At 35.2% G+C, this 19,583-nt stretch overlaps 1 protein-coding gene across 4 annotated transcripts in view; it reads right to left on the reverse strand.

Moving 5' to 3' along the window:
• GRID1 (glutamate ionotropic receptor delta type subunit 1) overlaps positions 1-19,583 on the reverse strand; it is a 703,858-nt gene that overhangs the window by 97,352 nt on the left and 586,923 nt on the right. For all 4 annotated transcript variants that reach the window (XM_058696896.1, XM_058696895.1, XM_058696897.1 and 1 more), the window contains 2 exons: positions 18,056-18,380; positions 16,720-16,858 (listed from right to left, as the gene is read on the reverse strand). In XM_058696896.1, the coding sequence (XP_058552879.1) occupies positions 16,720-16,858; positions 18,056-18,380 (464 nt within the window). The remainder of the gene's footprint in view (positions 1-16,719; positions 16,859-18,055; positions 18,381-19,583) is intronic.

Consider the following 19,583-nt stretch of genomic DNA (forward strand, 5'->3'; position numbering starts at 1 on the left):
AGAACAATGTTGGTGGAAACGCAGTGAAGATGTCATCATTGAGTTAGTAGTCAGTCCCCTATGCTTGTTATCAGCATGGAAGTTTCCTTTAATTCACTTATTTTTTAATAATGAATGGGTGTAGAATTTTGTCAGATGCTTTTCTGTACATTTGAGATGATGATGGAATTTTTGTCCTTGATTTTATTAATATGGTAGTAACATTGATTGGTTCTGAAATACTGAAAGAAGCTTGTATCCCAGGGAAAAAACTCCACTTGAATATGACATATTATCCTGTTTATACATTGCTGGATTCAAATAACCACTACTATTTTGTTGAGGATGTTTGCATCTAGGTTCACAGGGGATACTGGCCAGTAATTTTCTTTTCCTGTAATATCTTTTTCAGCTTTGGGTATCAGAGTTAGGCCAGTTTCATTAAATGAATTTAAAAACATTTTCTCCTCTTTACGTTCTGAAAGAGCTTATGACTTGTCTTAGTTCTTTGAATGTTGGATAGATCTCAACAGTAAAGCCATTTGGCCTCGATTTCATTTGTGGTAAGGCTCACAATCCATTATCTTTAATACATAGATATTCAGATTTCTATCTCTTTTTAAATCAATTTTTGTAAGTTGTGTTTTAAAAAAAGATGTATCCATTTCATCTAAGTTTAATTTATCGGCATAAAGTTGTCAAATAACTTTTAAAATACTGTCTTATTATCTTGTTAATTTTTTTTTAAATTTTTATTTATTTGAGAGAGAGACAGTGAGCATGAGTAGGGGAGGAGTAAACAGAGAGGGAAAGAGAATACCAAGCAGGCTCTGGCTGCCAACAAAGAGCCCAGCGCAGGGCTTGAACTCATGAACCGTGACATCATGACCTGAGCTGAAATCAAGAGTTGGATGTTTAACCAACTGAGTCACCTAAGCGCCCCTGTCTTATTATCCTTTTAATGTCTGAAGGATCTAAAGCAAAATCCCCTCTTTCCTTTCTGATATTGGTAATTCAGTTTTCTTTCATTTATTTTACTGTTTTTTAATTTGTTTTTCTTGATGAGTCTTGCTTGGAGTTTACCACTTGGAGTTTAAACTTATCAAAAAACCAACTTTTGCCTTTGCTACTCTTCTATTATCACACACATTCCATTTCTTTCTTTAAAATTAGTTTGAGTTTAGCATATTCTTATTTCTCTATCTTTTAAAGGGGGAACTAAGAATCATGAACTTAAACATTCTTCTGCTTCTTTTAAAAAAATTTTTTTAACATTTTATTTTATTTTTTGAGAGACAGAGAGAGACAGAGCAAGAGAAGGGGAGGGGCAGAGAGAGAGGTAGAGACAGAATCTAAAACAGGCTCCAGGCTCTGAGCTGTCAGCACAGAGCCTGATGTGGTGCTCGAACCCACTAACATGAGATCATAAGCTGAGCTGACGTCAGATGCTCAACGAACTGAACCACCCATTCCCCCTTGTTTTCTTCTTAATAGGCATTTAAAACTATAAAACTTTTCTTTAAGCACTATTTTAGCAGAATTACACAAATTTTGATATGTTGTGTTTTCATTATCACGTGGTAAGAAATATTTCTTAAACATTTCTTTTGGTTTTTTTTTTCTTTGACCCACAGGTTTAGAATTATGTTATCTAAATTTGACTGGGGATTTTCTAGATTATTTATTTTTATTGCTTTCTAATTTAACTTAATTATACTGATAGAACATACTCTGTAAGATTTTACTTTTTTGAAACTGGGTGAAATGTAACTTTAATGTCCCAAGAAATCATCTGTCTTGGTGGATGTTCCATGTATACTTGAAAGAAATGTCTATTTTGCAATCATTGGGTGTAGTGTTCTATAAATGTCAACCATGTCAAGTTGGTTTATAGTGTTGTTTAGATCTTCTACAACCTTACTGGTCTTTTGTTTACTTGCTAGGTCAGTTTATAATGGGATGAAGTTAAAATTTGGACTATTTTAGATTTTTCTGTTTCTCCCATTAGATTTGTCAAATTTTACTGCATACTTTGATGCCTCCTTATTAAGTGAATACATATTTAGAACTGTTTTTCTGATGAAATTGCTCCTTTTATTGTCACACAATATCCTATTTTATCCCTTGTAATACTGTGTGGTATACAGATGACCTTTGAACAACATAGGTTTGAACTGCATGGGTCCACTTGGATTTTTTTGGATACAGTATAGTACTGTAAATGTATTCTCTCTTCCTTATGATTTTCTTAATAACATCTTCTCTTCTCCAGCTTACTTTATTGTAACAATACAGTATATAATACATATAACATAAAATGTGTGTTAATTGACTATGTTATCAGTAATGCTTCTGGTCAACAGTAGGCTATTAGCAATTAAATATGGGGGAATCAAAAGGTATATGTAAATTTTTGATTGTGCAGAAGTCAACACCACCAACCCTTGCCTTGGTCAAGAGTCAGTTGTGAAGTACTTTACTACTGAGATAGCCTAACCAACTTTCTTATGTTTTTTGTTTGCATGGCATATCTTTTCCCTTCCCTTTCAATCTACCTGTGCCTTTAAGTTTAAAACGCTTGTAGACAGTGAAGTTTTTCCTGTTTATAGTTGTTAATGATGGAAGTTTTAGTCAGGTACCTGCTACTCCATCATGGCAGGTACAGGAATTCCCGCATTCTTTTTTATGAGTACCATTTATATGCACCACCTTCCTTTTCCAGTTTGTGGTGCCCCGAAGGAAGGAACTGATGTGTAGCTCTGTTAAAATGCATTTGTTAGATGCAGCCAGTGACTTCAGTCTATTGTAATTATATAGATCTTTTTTTTTTCTCATCAGAGGCATTGCTTTCCAAACTTTAATATAAATAAAAATCACTTGGAGACTTAGTGAGACACAAATTTTAAATCGGGAGATCAAAAACGAGGCCTGAGATTCTAATCTATGTCAGCAATACTGGTCTGTGAAACATGGTTCGAATAGCAATAATGTATAGGATTTGCTAACTTGCAAAGAGTCATTCGGGTCTTCTCAGCAAGGTTACCAACCTAAATGACTTGATGGTAGAAGGTAGGTATGTGAGAGTGTGAAACCAACAGATGTAAAAAAAAAAAAACACACAGGGGCGCCTGGGTGGCGCAGTCGGTTAAGCGTCCGACTTCAGCCAGGTCACGATCTCGCGGTCTGTGAGTTCGAGCCCCGCGTCAGGCTCTGGGCTGATGGCTCGGAGCCTGGAGCCTGTTTCTGATTCTGTGTCTCCCTCTCTCTCTGCCCCTCCCCGTTCATGCTCTGTCTCTCTCTGTCCCAAAAATAAATAAAAAACGTTGAAAAAAAATTAAAAAAAAAAAAAAAAAAAACACACACACACAAAAAAACCCAAAAACAAACACACAAACAAAAACAGAGGATAGCAGGACCAGATGTAACCAGAAGAGTGCTAGCACCACCAGTCATTCAAATTTAAATATTTAAAACACTATGATCTACAAATTAAAAACAAACAAACAAACCTTGTGAGGTAAATTCACATCATATCCAACTGTTTATAATTCCTATTCAATGTCTTTATCCATATATTAATTGTAAAAATAAACACTTGATGTCCAACTTAATAATAAGCCATGTGTAAATAGTCTTTAAGTTCATTCTTCAAAGAGCAATTGATCTACCTTGCGTTTGACCGTGACTTCTTAGATACAACGCCAATAGCATGATCAATAAAAAAAACCCTGATAAATAGACTTCTTTTGGCCTAATTGATAACTAGCCCTATCCTTCATATTATTCCCCATTTTATCCACAAATATATCTTAAAACGAGATAGGTCTTAGGAAAGCCCATATATATATATATATATTTCTCTCTTTCTTTCTCTGTATATATTTTTAAATATAAATAATAACTTACTAATATATAAATAAACATAAATATATATTTATAGTTAAATATAAATAATATAAAATAATAATTATAAATAATATATAAATGTTTAATTATTCATCTCTCATAACCCTTTTACTTATTAATACATAAAGTTCTTCCATGTCTTTTCATACTTTGATAGATCATTTAATTTTAGTACTGAATAATATTCCATTGACTGGATGTACCTGAGTTTATTTATCCATTCACCTCTTGCTTCCACATTTAGGTAATTACAAGTAAAGCTGTCATAAAAATTCATGTGCAAGTTTTTGTGTAGATATGTGTCTTCAGTTCATTTGGGTACAATGCCAAGGAGTGTGACTGCTGGATCACATGGCAAGAGTAGGTTTAGTTTTGTAAGAAACTCTCAAACTTTCTTCTGAAGTTGCTGTACCATTTTCCATTCCCACCAGAAATGAGAGTTCCTGTTGTTCCACATCCTCACCAGTATTTGGTGGTGTCAGTGTTTTACATTGTGACCACTCTCATAGGTGTGTAGCAATATCTCATTGTTATTTTATTTTTCAGTTCCCTAATGATACATATTACACATCTTTTCATATGGCTCTTTGCCATTTGCCTATCTTCTTGGTGAGATATCTGTTCAGATCTTTTTTCCCATTTTTAAAATGGGTTGTTTGTTTTCTTATTGCTCAATTTTAAGAGTTCTTTATATATTTTAATTAAAAAAAATTTTTTTACATTTATTTATTTTTTGAGAGACATAGAGACACAGAGCACAAGTTGGGGAGGGACAGAGAGAGAATGAGACACAGAATCCGAAGCAGGTTCCAGGCTCTGAGCTGTCAGCACAGAGCCCAACGTGGGGCTTGAACTCACAAACTGTGAGATCATGACCTGAGCTGAAGTTGGATGTCCAACCGACTGAGCCACCCAGGCACCCCAAGTTCTTTATATATTTTAGATACTAATCCTTTATTTGATATATATATTTGCAAAGATTTTCTCCCAGTCTGTGACTTGTCTTCTCATTCTCTTACCAGTATCTTAGTCACAGTTTTAAATTTTAATCAAGTCCAACTTACCAATTTTTCTTTTATTGATTGTGCTTTTGGTGTTGTAGTTAAGAAATCATCACCACACCCAAGGTCATCTAGATTTCAGTTTATCACAAGACTGCAAATAATTATAAAAACATTTAAAATAAAAAGCTTACAGCAAGTTTTGTGTGTATAAAGATCATTTTTTACATCAGGAAGATTGGAAGGAAAACCAATTGGAATAAATTAGATTGTCAGTGTGTTCAATCTTTTTATTTTCCTTTCTGAAATTGTATGAATGTGTGGGCATAAGACAAAGCTCTTATCATGGATTGCCTATCTTTCCCTAGCTTAGCACAAGAATTTATCTAAAGGAAGTATATGCTTATTTTAGTTTACAAATTTGATGTTTCCAAATTCTATGAAAAGAAGAAGAAACATTTTAAACACCATGACTAGGCCATCTACAGCAACCTCTCCGTTTTATATATACAGAAACTAAGAATGAGAAGGGACAAGTGACTAATGTCATCTACCCAGCTGGTGACAATACCAAAACAGAGTTGTCTATTTCCTAGACTATCATCTTCTCACTCACTTCTCCCAGTCATGCTGCTTTTCCTCAATCCAGGAATCCAAACCTCAGGGCTATTATTTTGACTACCAATATCCTTGTCAGCAACAACAATTGTATCTAGACTTATATGATCTTTTCTATGTGCCAGGTTATATTCTAAACTATAACATATATTTGTTAATCTCCCCTCAATAGTCCTACGAGATAGATGCTATTCTTACTCCTATGTATAGGTGGAAAAGTGAAGTACAGAGAGATTAGGTAAATTACCCAAGATCACACAGTTAGTAAGTGGGAGAAAAGATTTGAACCCCGGCTATCAAGCTTTAGTGTCTATGTCATTACAACCACACTCTGTACATCTCTTAGTCATGCCACTGTGCTTCTGCTTGCCAACATGAGCCTCCAGGTCAAATGGGATCCCTCTGAATGTGATCCTTCTGAATTCTACTCACCTAGAACTTTAACCAAAGCATTTCCTAAATACAGGGCATTGATGCCTGCACTGCCAAACCACCTGCCAATGCTACCATTTTCAAATGAGTCTGCTTTCATCATAACGGGTGAAGATCAATCTGTAATTGCAATGGAGAGGAAAGTAATTACATTTTGAGGCATGTTTAGTGAACTAAAAGTAAGATAGGCCCTCATCCCTGAATGGGCCTCATACACACTCCAAACGAAAAAGCTAAAAATTGCTTAAGGTAACTTTTATATATATATATATCTGTTCTCTAAAAAATTTCAATCTCTCTTGGATACCAGCCTTCCCTATGTCTTTAAAGGAATTTATAGGTTTTAAAGACCAGGACATTTACATGGACAGTGACTATGAACATTTATAAGGGGTATTACAAATCATTATTGAATGGTTTTATATTAGTTTGAAAATGTATAGGCTGAGATCATTTAGATTAATAAGAAAGATTCATCAGTAAAGAGAGGACATATACCCATCATTAACCTTCCAGATACCTACTAAAATGACTGTGTAATTTTTTAAACTATAGGAAATAATGTATCATGAACCTAGGGAAGGATGCTACCCACTTATCAGATATTTTGGGAAAGCAAATTAGTGGGAGATAGCAATGGAAGATTCAAATTCATCTTGCTTTGAAAGTGCATCATCTCAGTGGATTTCCCTTTGTATATACGTGGACAAAACAGTTGAAAGTAATGGAGCAGTTGAAAGCAATAATGGAAGGCCCTGGAATTCCTCTAACTTCTGCAGAATACAGTGTTCAGAAATCCCAGTTCACTGGCATTTATCTCTGACACAGAGAAGAACATTTCCAGAAAGAAGGTTAAGAAACACTGTGGCTTTTCTTACAGTTGTAGAGACTGCATCAGTCAGGATTCTAGAAACAGAAACTGTATCAGGGCAAAAGCACTAAAAAGGAAAATTTTCCATTAAGGCACAGGACTGGTAATGGGAATTTATGTCACAGTTTCTAGTTAAACTCACCAGTCCAGGTTACGATCTGAGGGGATGATTCTACCTGCAGCCAGGTTAACTATTAGGAGGCTCACAGAGTCTTTACATATCAGTTTATGGAACGAGTTATCCAGAATCAAGGAAGAACAAACTAGACATCAAAACAACAAAATGGAGGTACAAGGAAAGGATTTAGTATGAAATAAAAAATATGTAAATATTTTATATTATATTGCATTGAAGACACTAAAAACATATTGTTTGAAAAGTATATGTTAAAGAAAATATAGTTTTAAAAATATTTGGTTTTCTGTAGGCATAATTCACTATAGTAAAGACTCTTACAACTGAAAATTAAAAATTCCATAAAGAGTGGCAGAGACATAAAAAGAGGTACTAACAGAGTGATAGGGAGAGAAAATGAAGGGAAAATACAAACATAAAAGGAGAATTTATATACTCATTAATGTTGTTGAAAAGGAAATGAACACTGGAAAAAATCTAATCAAAAATTTGGAAGACAAACTGAAGAACTCTCAGAATAAAAAGTAAAAGGATGATGAATTGAAAATTATCAAAGAGAATACAACAGACATGGAGGACTCATAACATCAACATATGAAAAGTTGAATTTCCTGGAAACAAAATGAAAACAAATGAAAAGAATGTAATACACAAGGAAATATTTAATAGATAACAAAATTATTGAGCTAAAGTTATCAGGTTGTTTTTGCATGTAAAAATAACTCAGAATTCTAATCATAATTAATAGCATATAGGCCAACTCATTAAATATTGATGGAAGTTTTTAAATTCAATGATGTTATTAAGGTTAATTACGAGGAAGAAAGCATAGAAAAGGAGAAGTAAAGGAGGAAGAAAAGAAGAAGGAGGGGAGAAAAATGAAAAGGGATTAGAAACAGAGAGAAGAGACAAGGAAGAAGATAAGCAGGGAGATAAGGAAAAAGTGGGAAATAATGGAAAGAAGACAGAGAAGAAGGAAGAAGGGGGAATAGTTAGGAAGAGGAGGGGGAGAAGGATAAAGGGAAGGAGAAGGAGGATAAAGGGAAAAGGAAGAAGAAAGTGACGAATAGAAGGGATAGGTGGAGAAAGGAATAAGAGGGAAGAGGAGAAGGAGAAGGAAGGATTAAAGTAGAGGGAGGAAGAGGAAAGGCAGCAAGAAGGGTATGAAGGAGAGAAGAGAAGGAGGAAGGAGAAGAGGAGGGAGAAAAAGAAGATGGAGAAAAAGAGGAGAGAACAGAGGAAAGAGTGAGAAGGAAAGATAAGAAAAGAAAAAGGAGGGGAGAAGATAGTGAATGGAGTATTCTCAGGCTTCTGTATAGCATTACATACAGGAAAAACAATGGAGCAAATTCTATAGAATCCATACACTAGAGCAAATTCTATACAATATTAAGGGAAAAGTTGTAACACAAGAATATTATACCCAGCTAGGTTTTAATTCATGCATAAATGCAACAGAAAACGATTCTCATATATATTATCTAAGAAAATATACCACTCTTGCTAGATCTATTGCTCAAATAACTACTCTAGCTGAACAAAAAGTCACCAATAAAGAAATGAACAATGGCTAAATTGCAGAATAGAGAGATTCAACAATCACTGAAACCCCTGGAACATAGGCTTCAGTCCAAATAATGACCATAAATGCAGATGGGATAAAACAAAAGAATGAAAATGTCAAACATATATATTAGAGAAACTATTATATATTAGAAGGAGGATGAAGTGGAGAAGGAGACAAGAAATAACAATAGTAAACTGGGCCTAAAAACTCAGATTATAATACCAAAACATGATTGAGTAGGTGGAAGGAGAGGAGGGGAAAAAAGTATGCCAGTATCATCTTACATAGGAAGAGATACAAATATACGGTTTCACATTTGATTCTGAAAGAGAAATAGTAATGCATGTAGATTAAGCATAAAGGAAACCACTAAAGAGTAAAAGATGATGCTTACTTTCCAGTTGTGGTGGTGGAGGGTGGGGAAACCACAGTAATAATAATGGTAATAGAATGCTAAACATCATAAAAACAATTTAGAATGTATAAGTAGAAATGATAGAAGATTAAATATATTTATATTATACTACCTGTCAATTGTATGCCAATAAATTGGAAAACCTAAATGAAATGAACAAATTCCCAGCAACACACAATCTACACTAAAGAATAATGAACACCAGGATGCCTGGGTGGCTCAGTCGGTTAAACATCTGACTCTTGATATTGGCTCAGGTCATGATCTCACAGTCGTGGGGATTGAGCCCCATATCGGGATCTGTGCTGAGCATGGGGCCTGCTTGGGATTCTCTCTCTCTCACTCTCTCTCTGCCCCTCCCCCCTCAAAATAAATTAATAAACTTAAAAAAATAAATAATAATAAACACCAATCATCCTCAAGTTTTTACCCAAAAAATTCAAGAGAAGGGAACACTTCCTAACTTATCCTATGAGGCCAGAATTATCCTGCTACAAAATCCCAAAAAAGGGAAAAGAAAACTACAGACCAATATTCTTGAGTAATATTGATGCAAAAATCCCCAACAAAATACAGTAAACTTGGTTTGCGAGCACAGTTTGTTCTGGAAACATGCTTATAATCCAAAACCCTTGTATATCAAAGCGAATTTCAAGAACCATTGGCTCAGTTGTGATCATGTGACATTTGGTGTCACATACTACTCATATTGCAAGACATGGCTCATTTATCAAGTTAAAATTTATTAGAAATGTTTGCTCATTTTGCAGAACACTTGCAGAACAAGTTACTCATAATCCAAGGTTTTACTGTACTAGGAAATTGAATTCAATAGCATAATAAAAAAAATTATGCACCAGGACTAACCAATATATTCTTGGAATACAAGGATGGTTCAACATACAAAGATCTATCAGTATAAAATAGTACGTTACCTGAATGAAGGAAAAAAAACACATCATCTCAGGGGAGGAAAAGCATTTGACAAAATGCAATACCATTTCATGATAAAAACTCAACAGACCAGGAAAAAAAGGAAACTACCTTAATATAATAATGGCCATGTATGAGAAACTCAAAGCTATCGTCATACTCAATGCTTGTCCTCTAAGGTCAGGAACAAAACAAGAATGTCCATTTTCAACACTTCCGTTCACCATAGTACTAGAAGTCTTAGACAATTAGGCAAGAAAAGAAAAGATTTTCAAATTGGAAAGAAAGAAGTAGAAGTATCTCCGTTGTCAGACAACATGACCTGATATATAGAAAACCTTAAAATCAGACACACACCCAAACACACAACTATTAGAATTAATAAATGAATCAGCAAAGTTGTAGGATACAAAATCAATGCACCAAAATCAGTTGCATTTCTATACGTTAACAATGAACAATCTGAAAGGGAATCCAAAAGCAATTCCAGGTAAAATAATACCAAAAAGTATAAAATACCTAGTGATACACTTAAAACCAAAAAAAAAAAAAAACCAAAAAAAAAACCCACATATAGTGAAAACTAGAAAATTTTTCTGAAAGAAATTAAAGACACAAATAAATGGAAAGACATCTGTGTTCATGGACTGGAAGACTTCATATTGCTAAGATGTCAATACTACCTAAAGCAATCTACAAATTCAATGTAACCTCTATCAAAATTCCAATGGTGTTTCAGGAAGAGAGAGAAAATTTCATTCTAAAATTCTCCCTCCTACAGGGGACCTCAAATAGCCAAAACAATTTTGAAAAAGAACAAAGTTGGAGACCTCAAATTTCTTGAATTCAAAACATATTACAAAGCTATAGTAATCAAAACAGTGTGGTACTGGCAGAAGACAGACACATAGACCAATGGAATAAAGTAAAAGCTCCAGAAATATTATCACATTATATGGCCAAATGATTTCAAACAAAGGTGTAAAAACCATTCAATGAGAAAAGGACGGTGTTTTTAACAAATGGTGCTGGGAAAGCTGGGTATCCTCATGCAAAAGAAGAAGTAGGATCCTTAACTTAGTTCATGTTAAAAAATTAACAAAATGGATCAGAGACCTAAAAATAAAACCTAAAACTGTATAACTCCTAGAAGAAAACGTATGAAAAATTTCATGACATTGGATTTGGCAATGATTTCTCAGAAATAACAAAAAAGCAAAGGCAACAACAACAATAATAAAGAACAGATAATATGGACTTCGCCAAAATTAAAAATTTCTCTGTGCCCAAGGACACTACCAACCGAATTAAAAGGCAACCCATAAAATGGGAGAAGATAGTTACAAATCAATATCTGATGAGATAGTAATACCTGGAATATACATACAAAACTACAACTCAGTAACAAAAACAAACAAACCGATTAAAAATGGGCAATAGGTTTAAATAGACATTTCTCCAAAGAAAATATGCAGAGGGACAATAAACACATGAAAAGCTGCTCAACATCACTAATTATTAGGAAAATGGCCAGTCAAAACCAAAATGAGATACCACTTCACACCCATTAGGACAGCTATTATAAAAACAAAAACAAAACAGAAAAACAAGTGAGGGTGAGGATGTGAAGAAACTAGAAATTTTGTGAGTTGTTGGTGGGAATGTGAAATGGTGGAACTGCTGTTGAATATGATAAAGTAGTTCAAAAGAAAGAAAGAAAGAAAGAAAGAAAGAAAGAAAGAAAGAAAGAAAGAAAGAAAGAAAGAAAGAAAGAAAGAAAGAAAGAAAGAAAATTAAACATAGAATTATCAGATGATCCAGTAATTCCACTTCTGACTGTATACCTGAAAGTACTGAAAAGATATACTGAACATATATCTGTACACCCACGATTAGAGCAGCATTATTAAATAGCCAAAGGATGGAAGCAACTCAGGTGTCTATCAACAGATGAATGGATAAACAAAATGTGGTATTAGCATACTATGGAATGTTTCTTAGCTTTAAAAAGGAAGGAAATTCTGACACATGCTACAACATGGATGAAACTTTAATATATGCTCAGTGAAATAAGACAGTCATAAAAGGACAAAAACTGTACTACTTCACTAATGTGAGGCACCTAGAATAGTCAAATTTATAGAGACAGAAAACAGAATGGTAGTTTCCAGGGTCAGGGAAGTGGGGAATGGGGAGTATTGTATAGACTTTCAGTTTTGCAGTATGAAGTATTCTAGAGATGGATGGTGGTGATGTTTGTAGAACAATGTGAACATACTTAATGGCATTAAGCTATACACTTAAAAGTGATTAAAATGATAAAATTTCTGTTATGTATATATTACCACAATTTAGAAATTAAAATTAAAAACTATAAACATGTATTTTAATAATTATTCTAATATCTAAAGTTGTCTTAAAACAAATTGTGAAGTTTATCCACTAAGTTAAAAACAATAAAAAATAATAATTTAGGGGCACACACCTGGGTGGCTCAGTTGGTGGAGCATCCAACTTTGGCTCGGGTCATGATCTCACGGTTCACGAGTTTGAGTTCTGCATCAGGCTTGCTGTGTCAGCACAGAGCCTGCTTTGGATCCTCTGTCCCCGTCTCTCTCTGCCCCTCCCCACCTGCACTCTCTCTGTCTTTCATAAATAAACATTAATAAAATAAAATAAAATAATTTAAAAATTAAAAATACAGGAGACTTTCCATTGAATAAATTGGGGAAAGAATGTTTACTTCCTAAAAAGTAAGGGATCAGACAGCTTCAAAAAGGAGATGTTGTGGCAGGGGTGGAGTGGAACAGAGTGACATAGGAGAAACATTTTTTTATACTATTAAACTAAAGTTTGCTTTACTCCAAATTAAATTGTTATGAATTAAGATGTTATTTGACATGCCTGGGGCAACCACTAAAAATACAACCCAAAAATATATAGTAAAAGAAACAGCATAAGAATTAAAATGGTATATAAAATATATCTATTTAACACGAAAGAAAGCAGTAATGGAGGAAATGAGGAACAAAAGAGGTGTAAGACATAGAGAACAAATAGCAACATGGCAGAAGTGAGTTCTTCCTTATCACTAATTACATTATATGTAAATGGATTAAAGTCTCCAATTAAAACAGAGACTGGTAGAATGGATTAAAAAACATAATTGAACTACATGTTGTATAGAAATGACTCACTTTAGATTCCAAGACAGATTGAAAATGAAAGAATAAAAATATATTTTGTGCAAAGAATAACCAAAAGAGAACTGCAGTGGCTACACTAATATCAGACAAAGTAAACTTTAAGGGAAAAGTTTTTATAAGAGACAAAGAAGGACATTATATAATGATAAAAGGGTCATTCGATAAGAGTATTAAAAAATTACAATTAGAAACAAATCTACACCTAACAATAGAGGCTCAACATATATGAATCAAAATTGGTAAAATTGAAGGGAGAAATAGGCAGTTCTGAAAAAAATGGTCAGAGAGTTTAATATCCCACTTTCAATAATTGATAAACAACAACAACAGAAGATCAGCAAGTAAATGGAAAATATGAACAGCACTATAAACCAACTAGACTTGAAGATGAAATAGGCAATATGAATTGCCCTATAGCTATGAAAATTTTAATTATTAATTTAAAAGCTCTAAGAATATGAAATCTTCTAGATGGTTTCCCTGGAGAATTATACCAAACATTTAAGGATGTATTAACACCAACTTTATATAATCTCTCCCAGAAAAGAGAAGATAAGGGAAGACTTCCTAAATCATTTTATTTATGAAGCCAGTGTCACCCTGAAACCAAAACTAGACAAAAACAGTACAGTAAATAAAGTGCAAACCTCTATTTCTCATGAAGGTCGATGCAAAAATCCTCAATCAGAATATCAGCAAACAGAATCCAAAAATATATGAAAAGAATCATAGATAATGACCAGGTGAGATTCATTCAAGGTACGTAACATTTGAAAAACAATCAATGTACTCTATCATATTAATAAGCTAAAGAAGAAAAATCATATGGTCATGTCAAGCAATGCAAAAAAAAAAAAAAAAGCATTTGAGAAATCCAATACCCATTCATGATAAATAGTCTCAGCAAGCTAAGCTCTATCAGTTTAATGCAATTTCAACTATAATTAATGCAATTCCTATCAAAGCCATGGAAAAATTCTTTATAAACACAGACAAGCTTACTCTAGAATTTATGTGGAAAGGTGAAGGCCCTAGAATAGTTAAAACAATCTTAACAAAGAAAAATAAAATAGGATGAGTCACTCTGTCCATATATTAAGGTTTACTCTGTAGCAATAGTAATCAAGATAGTGTAGTATTGGCAAAGGGATAGGCACATCATCAATGGAACTGAATGGAAAAATGGAGAACTCAGAAACTCACACATGCCCAACTGATTACTGACAAATCACAAAAGAAATTCAATGAAAAAAGGATAGTCTTTTTAATAAATGATGCAAAAGCAATTGGACATTCATAGACAAAACCATGTGTATATATATATATATATATATATATATATATATATATATACAGTTTATAAAAAATTAACTCAAAATTGACTGTGGACTAAAATACAAAATGTAAAATTACAAAGCTTTTAGGAAAAACACAAAAAACAGGAGATTATCTTCATGGTCTATGGCTAGGCAAGAATTATACTTGACACCAAAGGTATGATCCACAAAAGAATAAATTTATAAATTGGGCTTCACAGAATTAAAAACTTTTCTTTGTGAAAGACCTTGTTAAGGGTTGAAAAGAGAAAGTACAGAGTGGAGAAAATATTTACAAACAACATGTTTGATGAAGAACTAGTATCTAAAATATATAAAGAACTTTCAAAACACAACAGTAATAAACAATCCAATTAGAAAATGGGAAAAATACATAAATGGATATTTCACCAAAGAGAATAATACTATATCGATAGCAATGAGCACATGAAAAGGTGTTCACCACAACTACTCATCAGGGAAATGCAAATTAAAACCAGAATGAGTTATCAATCCATGCCTATGAAAATGATAAAATAAAAAATAGTGAAAATATCAAACGCTGGCAAAGATGCAAAGAAACTGGATCATTCCCACATCACTAGTAGTAGTAACATAATATTCAACAGTCACTCTGGAATACAGCTTGATACTTTCTTATAAAACATGCAATTACCACATGATCCAGCAATTGCACTCTTGGATATGTAGCACAAACAAATGAAAATTTCTTCACACAAATAGCCATAGTGACTTTATTCAAAATTGCACAGAACTGGAAACAACCCAGATGTCTTTCAAAGTGTGAGCTGGTGAACAAGCTGTGTTGGATACACAGTGGATACCACTAAGTGGCACAAAGCAATGAACTATTAATAGACACACCAACCCGGATGAATCTCCAGAGAATTAAGCCAAATGAAAAACGCAATCCAAAAGGTTTGATTCCATTTATATAACATATCTGAAATGTCAACATTTTAGAAGAGAGAACACATTAGTGGTCACCAGTGGTTAAGAACAAGACTAGAGGGGAAGAAGTGTGACGCAGATGGGTGTGGTTATAAAGTGAAAACACAAGGGATCCTTACAGGAATAAAATTCTTTAGCACCTTTACTATGGTGGTGAATACACAAATCTACGCATGTGAAAAGATTGTGTAGAACCAAATGTGCACACACATGCACAGAGTAATGAGTACAAGAGGAGAAATCAGAATAGAATCAGTCAATTGTATTAATGTCAATACCCTGGTTGTGATAAGATACAATAGTTTTTGCAAAATGTCACCACCAGATTGAAACCAGTTAGAGAATATCATGAGATCTCTCTGCATTATTCCTTATAACTGCATGTGAATATGTAATTATCTCAGTAAAATTGTAAACCAAAAAATAAAACTGGATAATTTCATACTAAATTTTGAATCCTGCCCAGCATCCGAAGTGTTTTAAATAGGCAGTTGGGAGTTGTATTAGCTGGTTAAATGTGGATGACCAGTAGGGCTATGGATCAAAAGAATCCATATAATGATAGTGTGATGAATTCAAGGAGAAATCACTGAAGGCAGGGACACAGAAAACCTTAATCAGGGATCAAGTGAGAGATGACAGTGAAGCCAACATTGTACCCAAGGAAATGCAGACTAGATCTGTGCCTTTGGTCACCTCAGCACCCACATTTCCAATACCCCTTCACTTTGCCCAAGTTCATTTGCAATTTACATAATATGTGGAAATCTCCTGAAACAGAGGCATTTCCAATTTATTTCACCATGTTGAACTAATTCTTGTATGCCATATTTTTACCACTTTGATAAAACAAAGAAACGTTCTCATTCCCCGGTTTCAGTAATTTTATAATTTTATAAATATATGTGAAATAAGTTTTCCAATCACTGTGATAATGACAGGTTTTTAAAAATAATTTTAAGGTGTTTGAGGATTTGAAAAAAACATCTTACACTTGTGGTCTTAATTAATTTTAATTTAATGTTTAGAAAATTTTGATTAAATAAGTTTGTAATCAACACTTAAATGCCTGAGGAAATTTAATTTGTTAATTTTTAATGTTTTGATTTCTTAGTCTTACAAGCAGCATTTCAATGTTCAGAGAAGTATTATTTAATTCATTTATACATTTATTTAATTGTGTATGAAATAAAATACAACAGGAGTGAAGTTCCTTATGGGCTAAAGATCATAATAATCAATTTGCAGATCTGGGATCTAAGTCATCTGCCTCCATGACACCAGGCTGCCCTGGACAAGACTACATGCTCTCTTTACAGCCCCTCGGAGCTGAGTGGTCCTAATCTAGAAGGATGACTGGATCTTACCTTATGGGGTTGTCCATCCTGGACACGGTAAGGAATGCAGCAAGATTCGCCGTGTAGGAGGAGCACACGATGAGGGTGAAGAGCCACCAGCTGCCCATCACGATGCGCATGGCCATGGAGTTCACTGAGGATTCGCCACCTGCAGGGGGCCAGCACAGTGGATTGGTCCTGGGCTTCCACTCTTACTCCCATCTCCACAGAAGTACTCCAGCCTGAAGCCTGGCTTAGGGAACCACCACTGGGGATGGGCTGGGGAACAGGGGAGTGATTTGCTGACTGGTTATGGGGGACCACTGTGACAATTCTGGGAAAAAACCCAAAGCCCGCCAATCTCAGAAAGGAACGAAGGCCCACCAGATACGAAAAAAACGTAGGATTGGCCTTTTAGTGATGTGTTTGTCAAAATGCCAAGGATAGAGTTCTGAATATCAAATCTTCCAGTTAGAAGACTCAACCTCCCTGTGTTGTTTCCAGGGCTGCAACCTGATGTAAGATCCTTTTCGAATTTCAGATTCATAGAGAGTAGTCTCAGGAATTCTGTAAATATAGAATTACCTCCTACCTGGAGGGTTCCCCAGCTTTCTTTCAAACCTCAGAAATGAGATATCACTTTTATTAATATTCTGCCCTCACTAGACGATTTTTTTTTTCCCTAGGATTTTCAGAAATCATTGCCTGTGACTTGCAGTCAGAAGCTGCCCCGTTGAGGCCAATTATTTCTCCCTGGTCCCTTAGGTGGTAGCAGAAGAAAGCTTCTCACTGACTGTTCTTATATAACCTTGCAAACAGGTGCTACAGGCTTTGCCATGGTGCAAATAAGGCCAACACTCACATTAGGGAACTTTGCAATTTGTTGTTTTGGTCCAAACTGCATAATCCTGTAACTCACCAAGTGCTCTCCAGACTTCACAAAGAAAGGGGACTTTGTATCTCAAGAATGGATGGAGTACTGCTTAGATGATTACAAAACAATTGTGATTTTTTTTTCCTATTAAGACTTCAAATTTAAGTGAGATTCAGTTTCATCTGACATACCCCATGTGCATAACAATCAATCTGATGTGGGAGGGGAGAAAAGTGCAAAGCAGAACTCCAAAGTCAATTTTATCTAAAGTGCAGAATTAGGCTTTGAAGTTGAGTTCCTTGTCACTTCATTTAATTTCTATCTGATATAACTCAGAGAAACTGAGTGCAGCATGATATCAGTATCGTTCTAGAGATTAAATAAAACTGCATTTAAAAGGACTTTGGCAAAACGCATCTAAGGAATCTGCCAATGGGCAAAGTTCTTCCAGGCCCACGGAGCTACAGCAACATCAGGAAACCGGGAAAGTACCTTGCTGTACGAAGGCGCCGTAGACTATCCAGATGGCACTGTGCAAGGTGGCCGAAGCGGATGGTCGGGGCTGGGCAGCACTTTGAGCCCTCACGGCCTGTATCCGATTCAGCACAAATATGAGCACACCCACCACAGGGATGGCGGCTGCAATGCAGGCCCAGACAGCAAAATCAAATGGAGCAAAAAGAGAGAAGATGCTGATTTTCTCCTCGGGCTTCTTGATTAGGATCCCCACTGAATAGTCCATGTACCGCTTGCTGAAGTCCACAACGCTCTCCCTCTCCGGGGTGATCGTGATGGCAGAGATGGCCAAGTCTGCTCTCTGAAAGGCAAAGTCATCTGATCAGAAAGCAGTCCTCAGGTTCCTGCTGGGTCCCACCCTGTGTCAAGGCTCGCCCTCTGCCCTTTGGGTTACTCGGTCCAGAGGAAATGGATTCAAGAGGTGACACACCGTGACCTTGAATACTGTAAAAAAAAATAATCCAGCACTAAATTGTCTGCTTGAATTGTAGTTTGTCTTTACTTTCTTGTTCTTCTCACAAACTATCACTATCTTCTTCCTTTTGCTGGTATTTCCCTCTACTCCATCCCTGCCCCCCACCAAGAAGTCCCTTCTCTCTTCTTGTAGGCTTATCTGCATCCTTCTTATACCTCCATTAAGCCTCTCCAAACTTCCATTAGCCCACATGATGTCTCCATTTTCCGAGGTTCTTCAGAAATTATACAGTGAGTTGTACAACTACTTTATATCTCATCGATGTCTCAGTCCCTGGTTGTTTTGTATGTAGACTCTATGCCAGAGAGTAATGTCCTCCAAGCAAAAAGGGGTTATCTACTTCTCTTGATTGTCCACTGCCCTTAATTCATGGCCTCTCAGACATATGGGTTGATTCTTCATATAGTAAAGCCACGTTGTAAAGAGACTCTCTGGGCACTCTGTACTGTGACCTCTAAAGCAACTTGCAAGATTTCTGCTTTCCAAGATGGGATTAATTTTAAAATAGACAAAGACTCCATTAAGATGGAGTTAGATGTGAGATTAAAGCTGCCAAGACTGGTGGAGGTTAGGATACTTATGCCTAGATGGATGGTGGCAGCCAATAATGGGCCTGGAGTCCCCACTTAAACCACTGGAGCACTAAAATGTATAATGACCATCCTGATCTTGACTCTTGGACCTCTAAGTGGGAGGCATCAACAGAACTAGGTTTATTTTAGGGGCATTTAGGTGGCTCAGTTGGTTGAGCATCCGATTCTTGATTTCAGCTTAGTCATGATCTCAGGGTTGTGAGACTGACCCCTGTATCTGCACTAGGCATGGAACCTGCTTGAGATTCTTTCTCTCCCTCTGCCCCTCCCCCGCTCATGCACAGACACACACACACTCTCTCTCTCAAAAAAGCAATAAAATAATAAAAGAAAAAAAATATCTCCTCAAAAAATAAAAATAAAAATAAAACTAGGTTTTAGAATAACCAGCTCTAACAACTAATTCAACCTATATATGTAAATTGGGAAAACATAC

The sequence above is a fragment of the Neofelis nebulosa genome, chromosome 13 (genome assembly GCF_028018385.1).
Source record: "Neofelis nebulosa isolate mNeoNeb1 chromosome 13, mNeoNeb1.pri, whole genome shotgun sequence".
In the NCBI taxonomy this organism is placed as follows: Eukaryota; Metazoa; Chordata; class Mammalia; order Carnivora; family Felidae; genus Neofelis; species Neofelis nebulosa.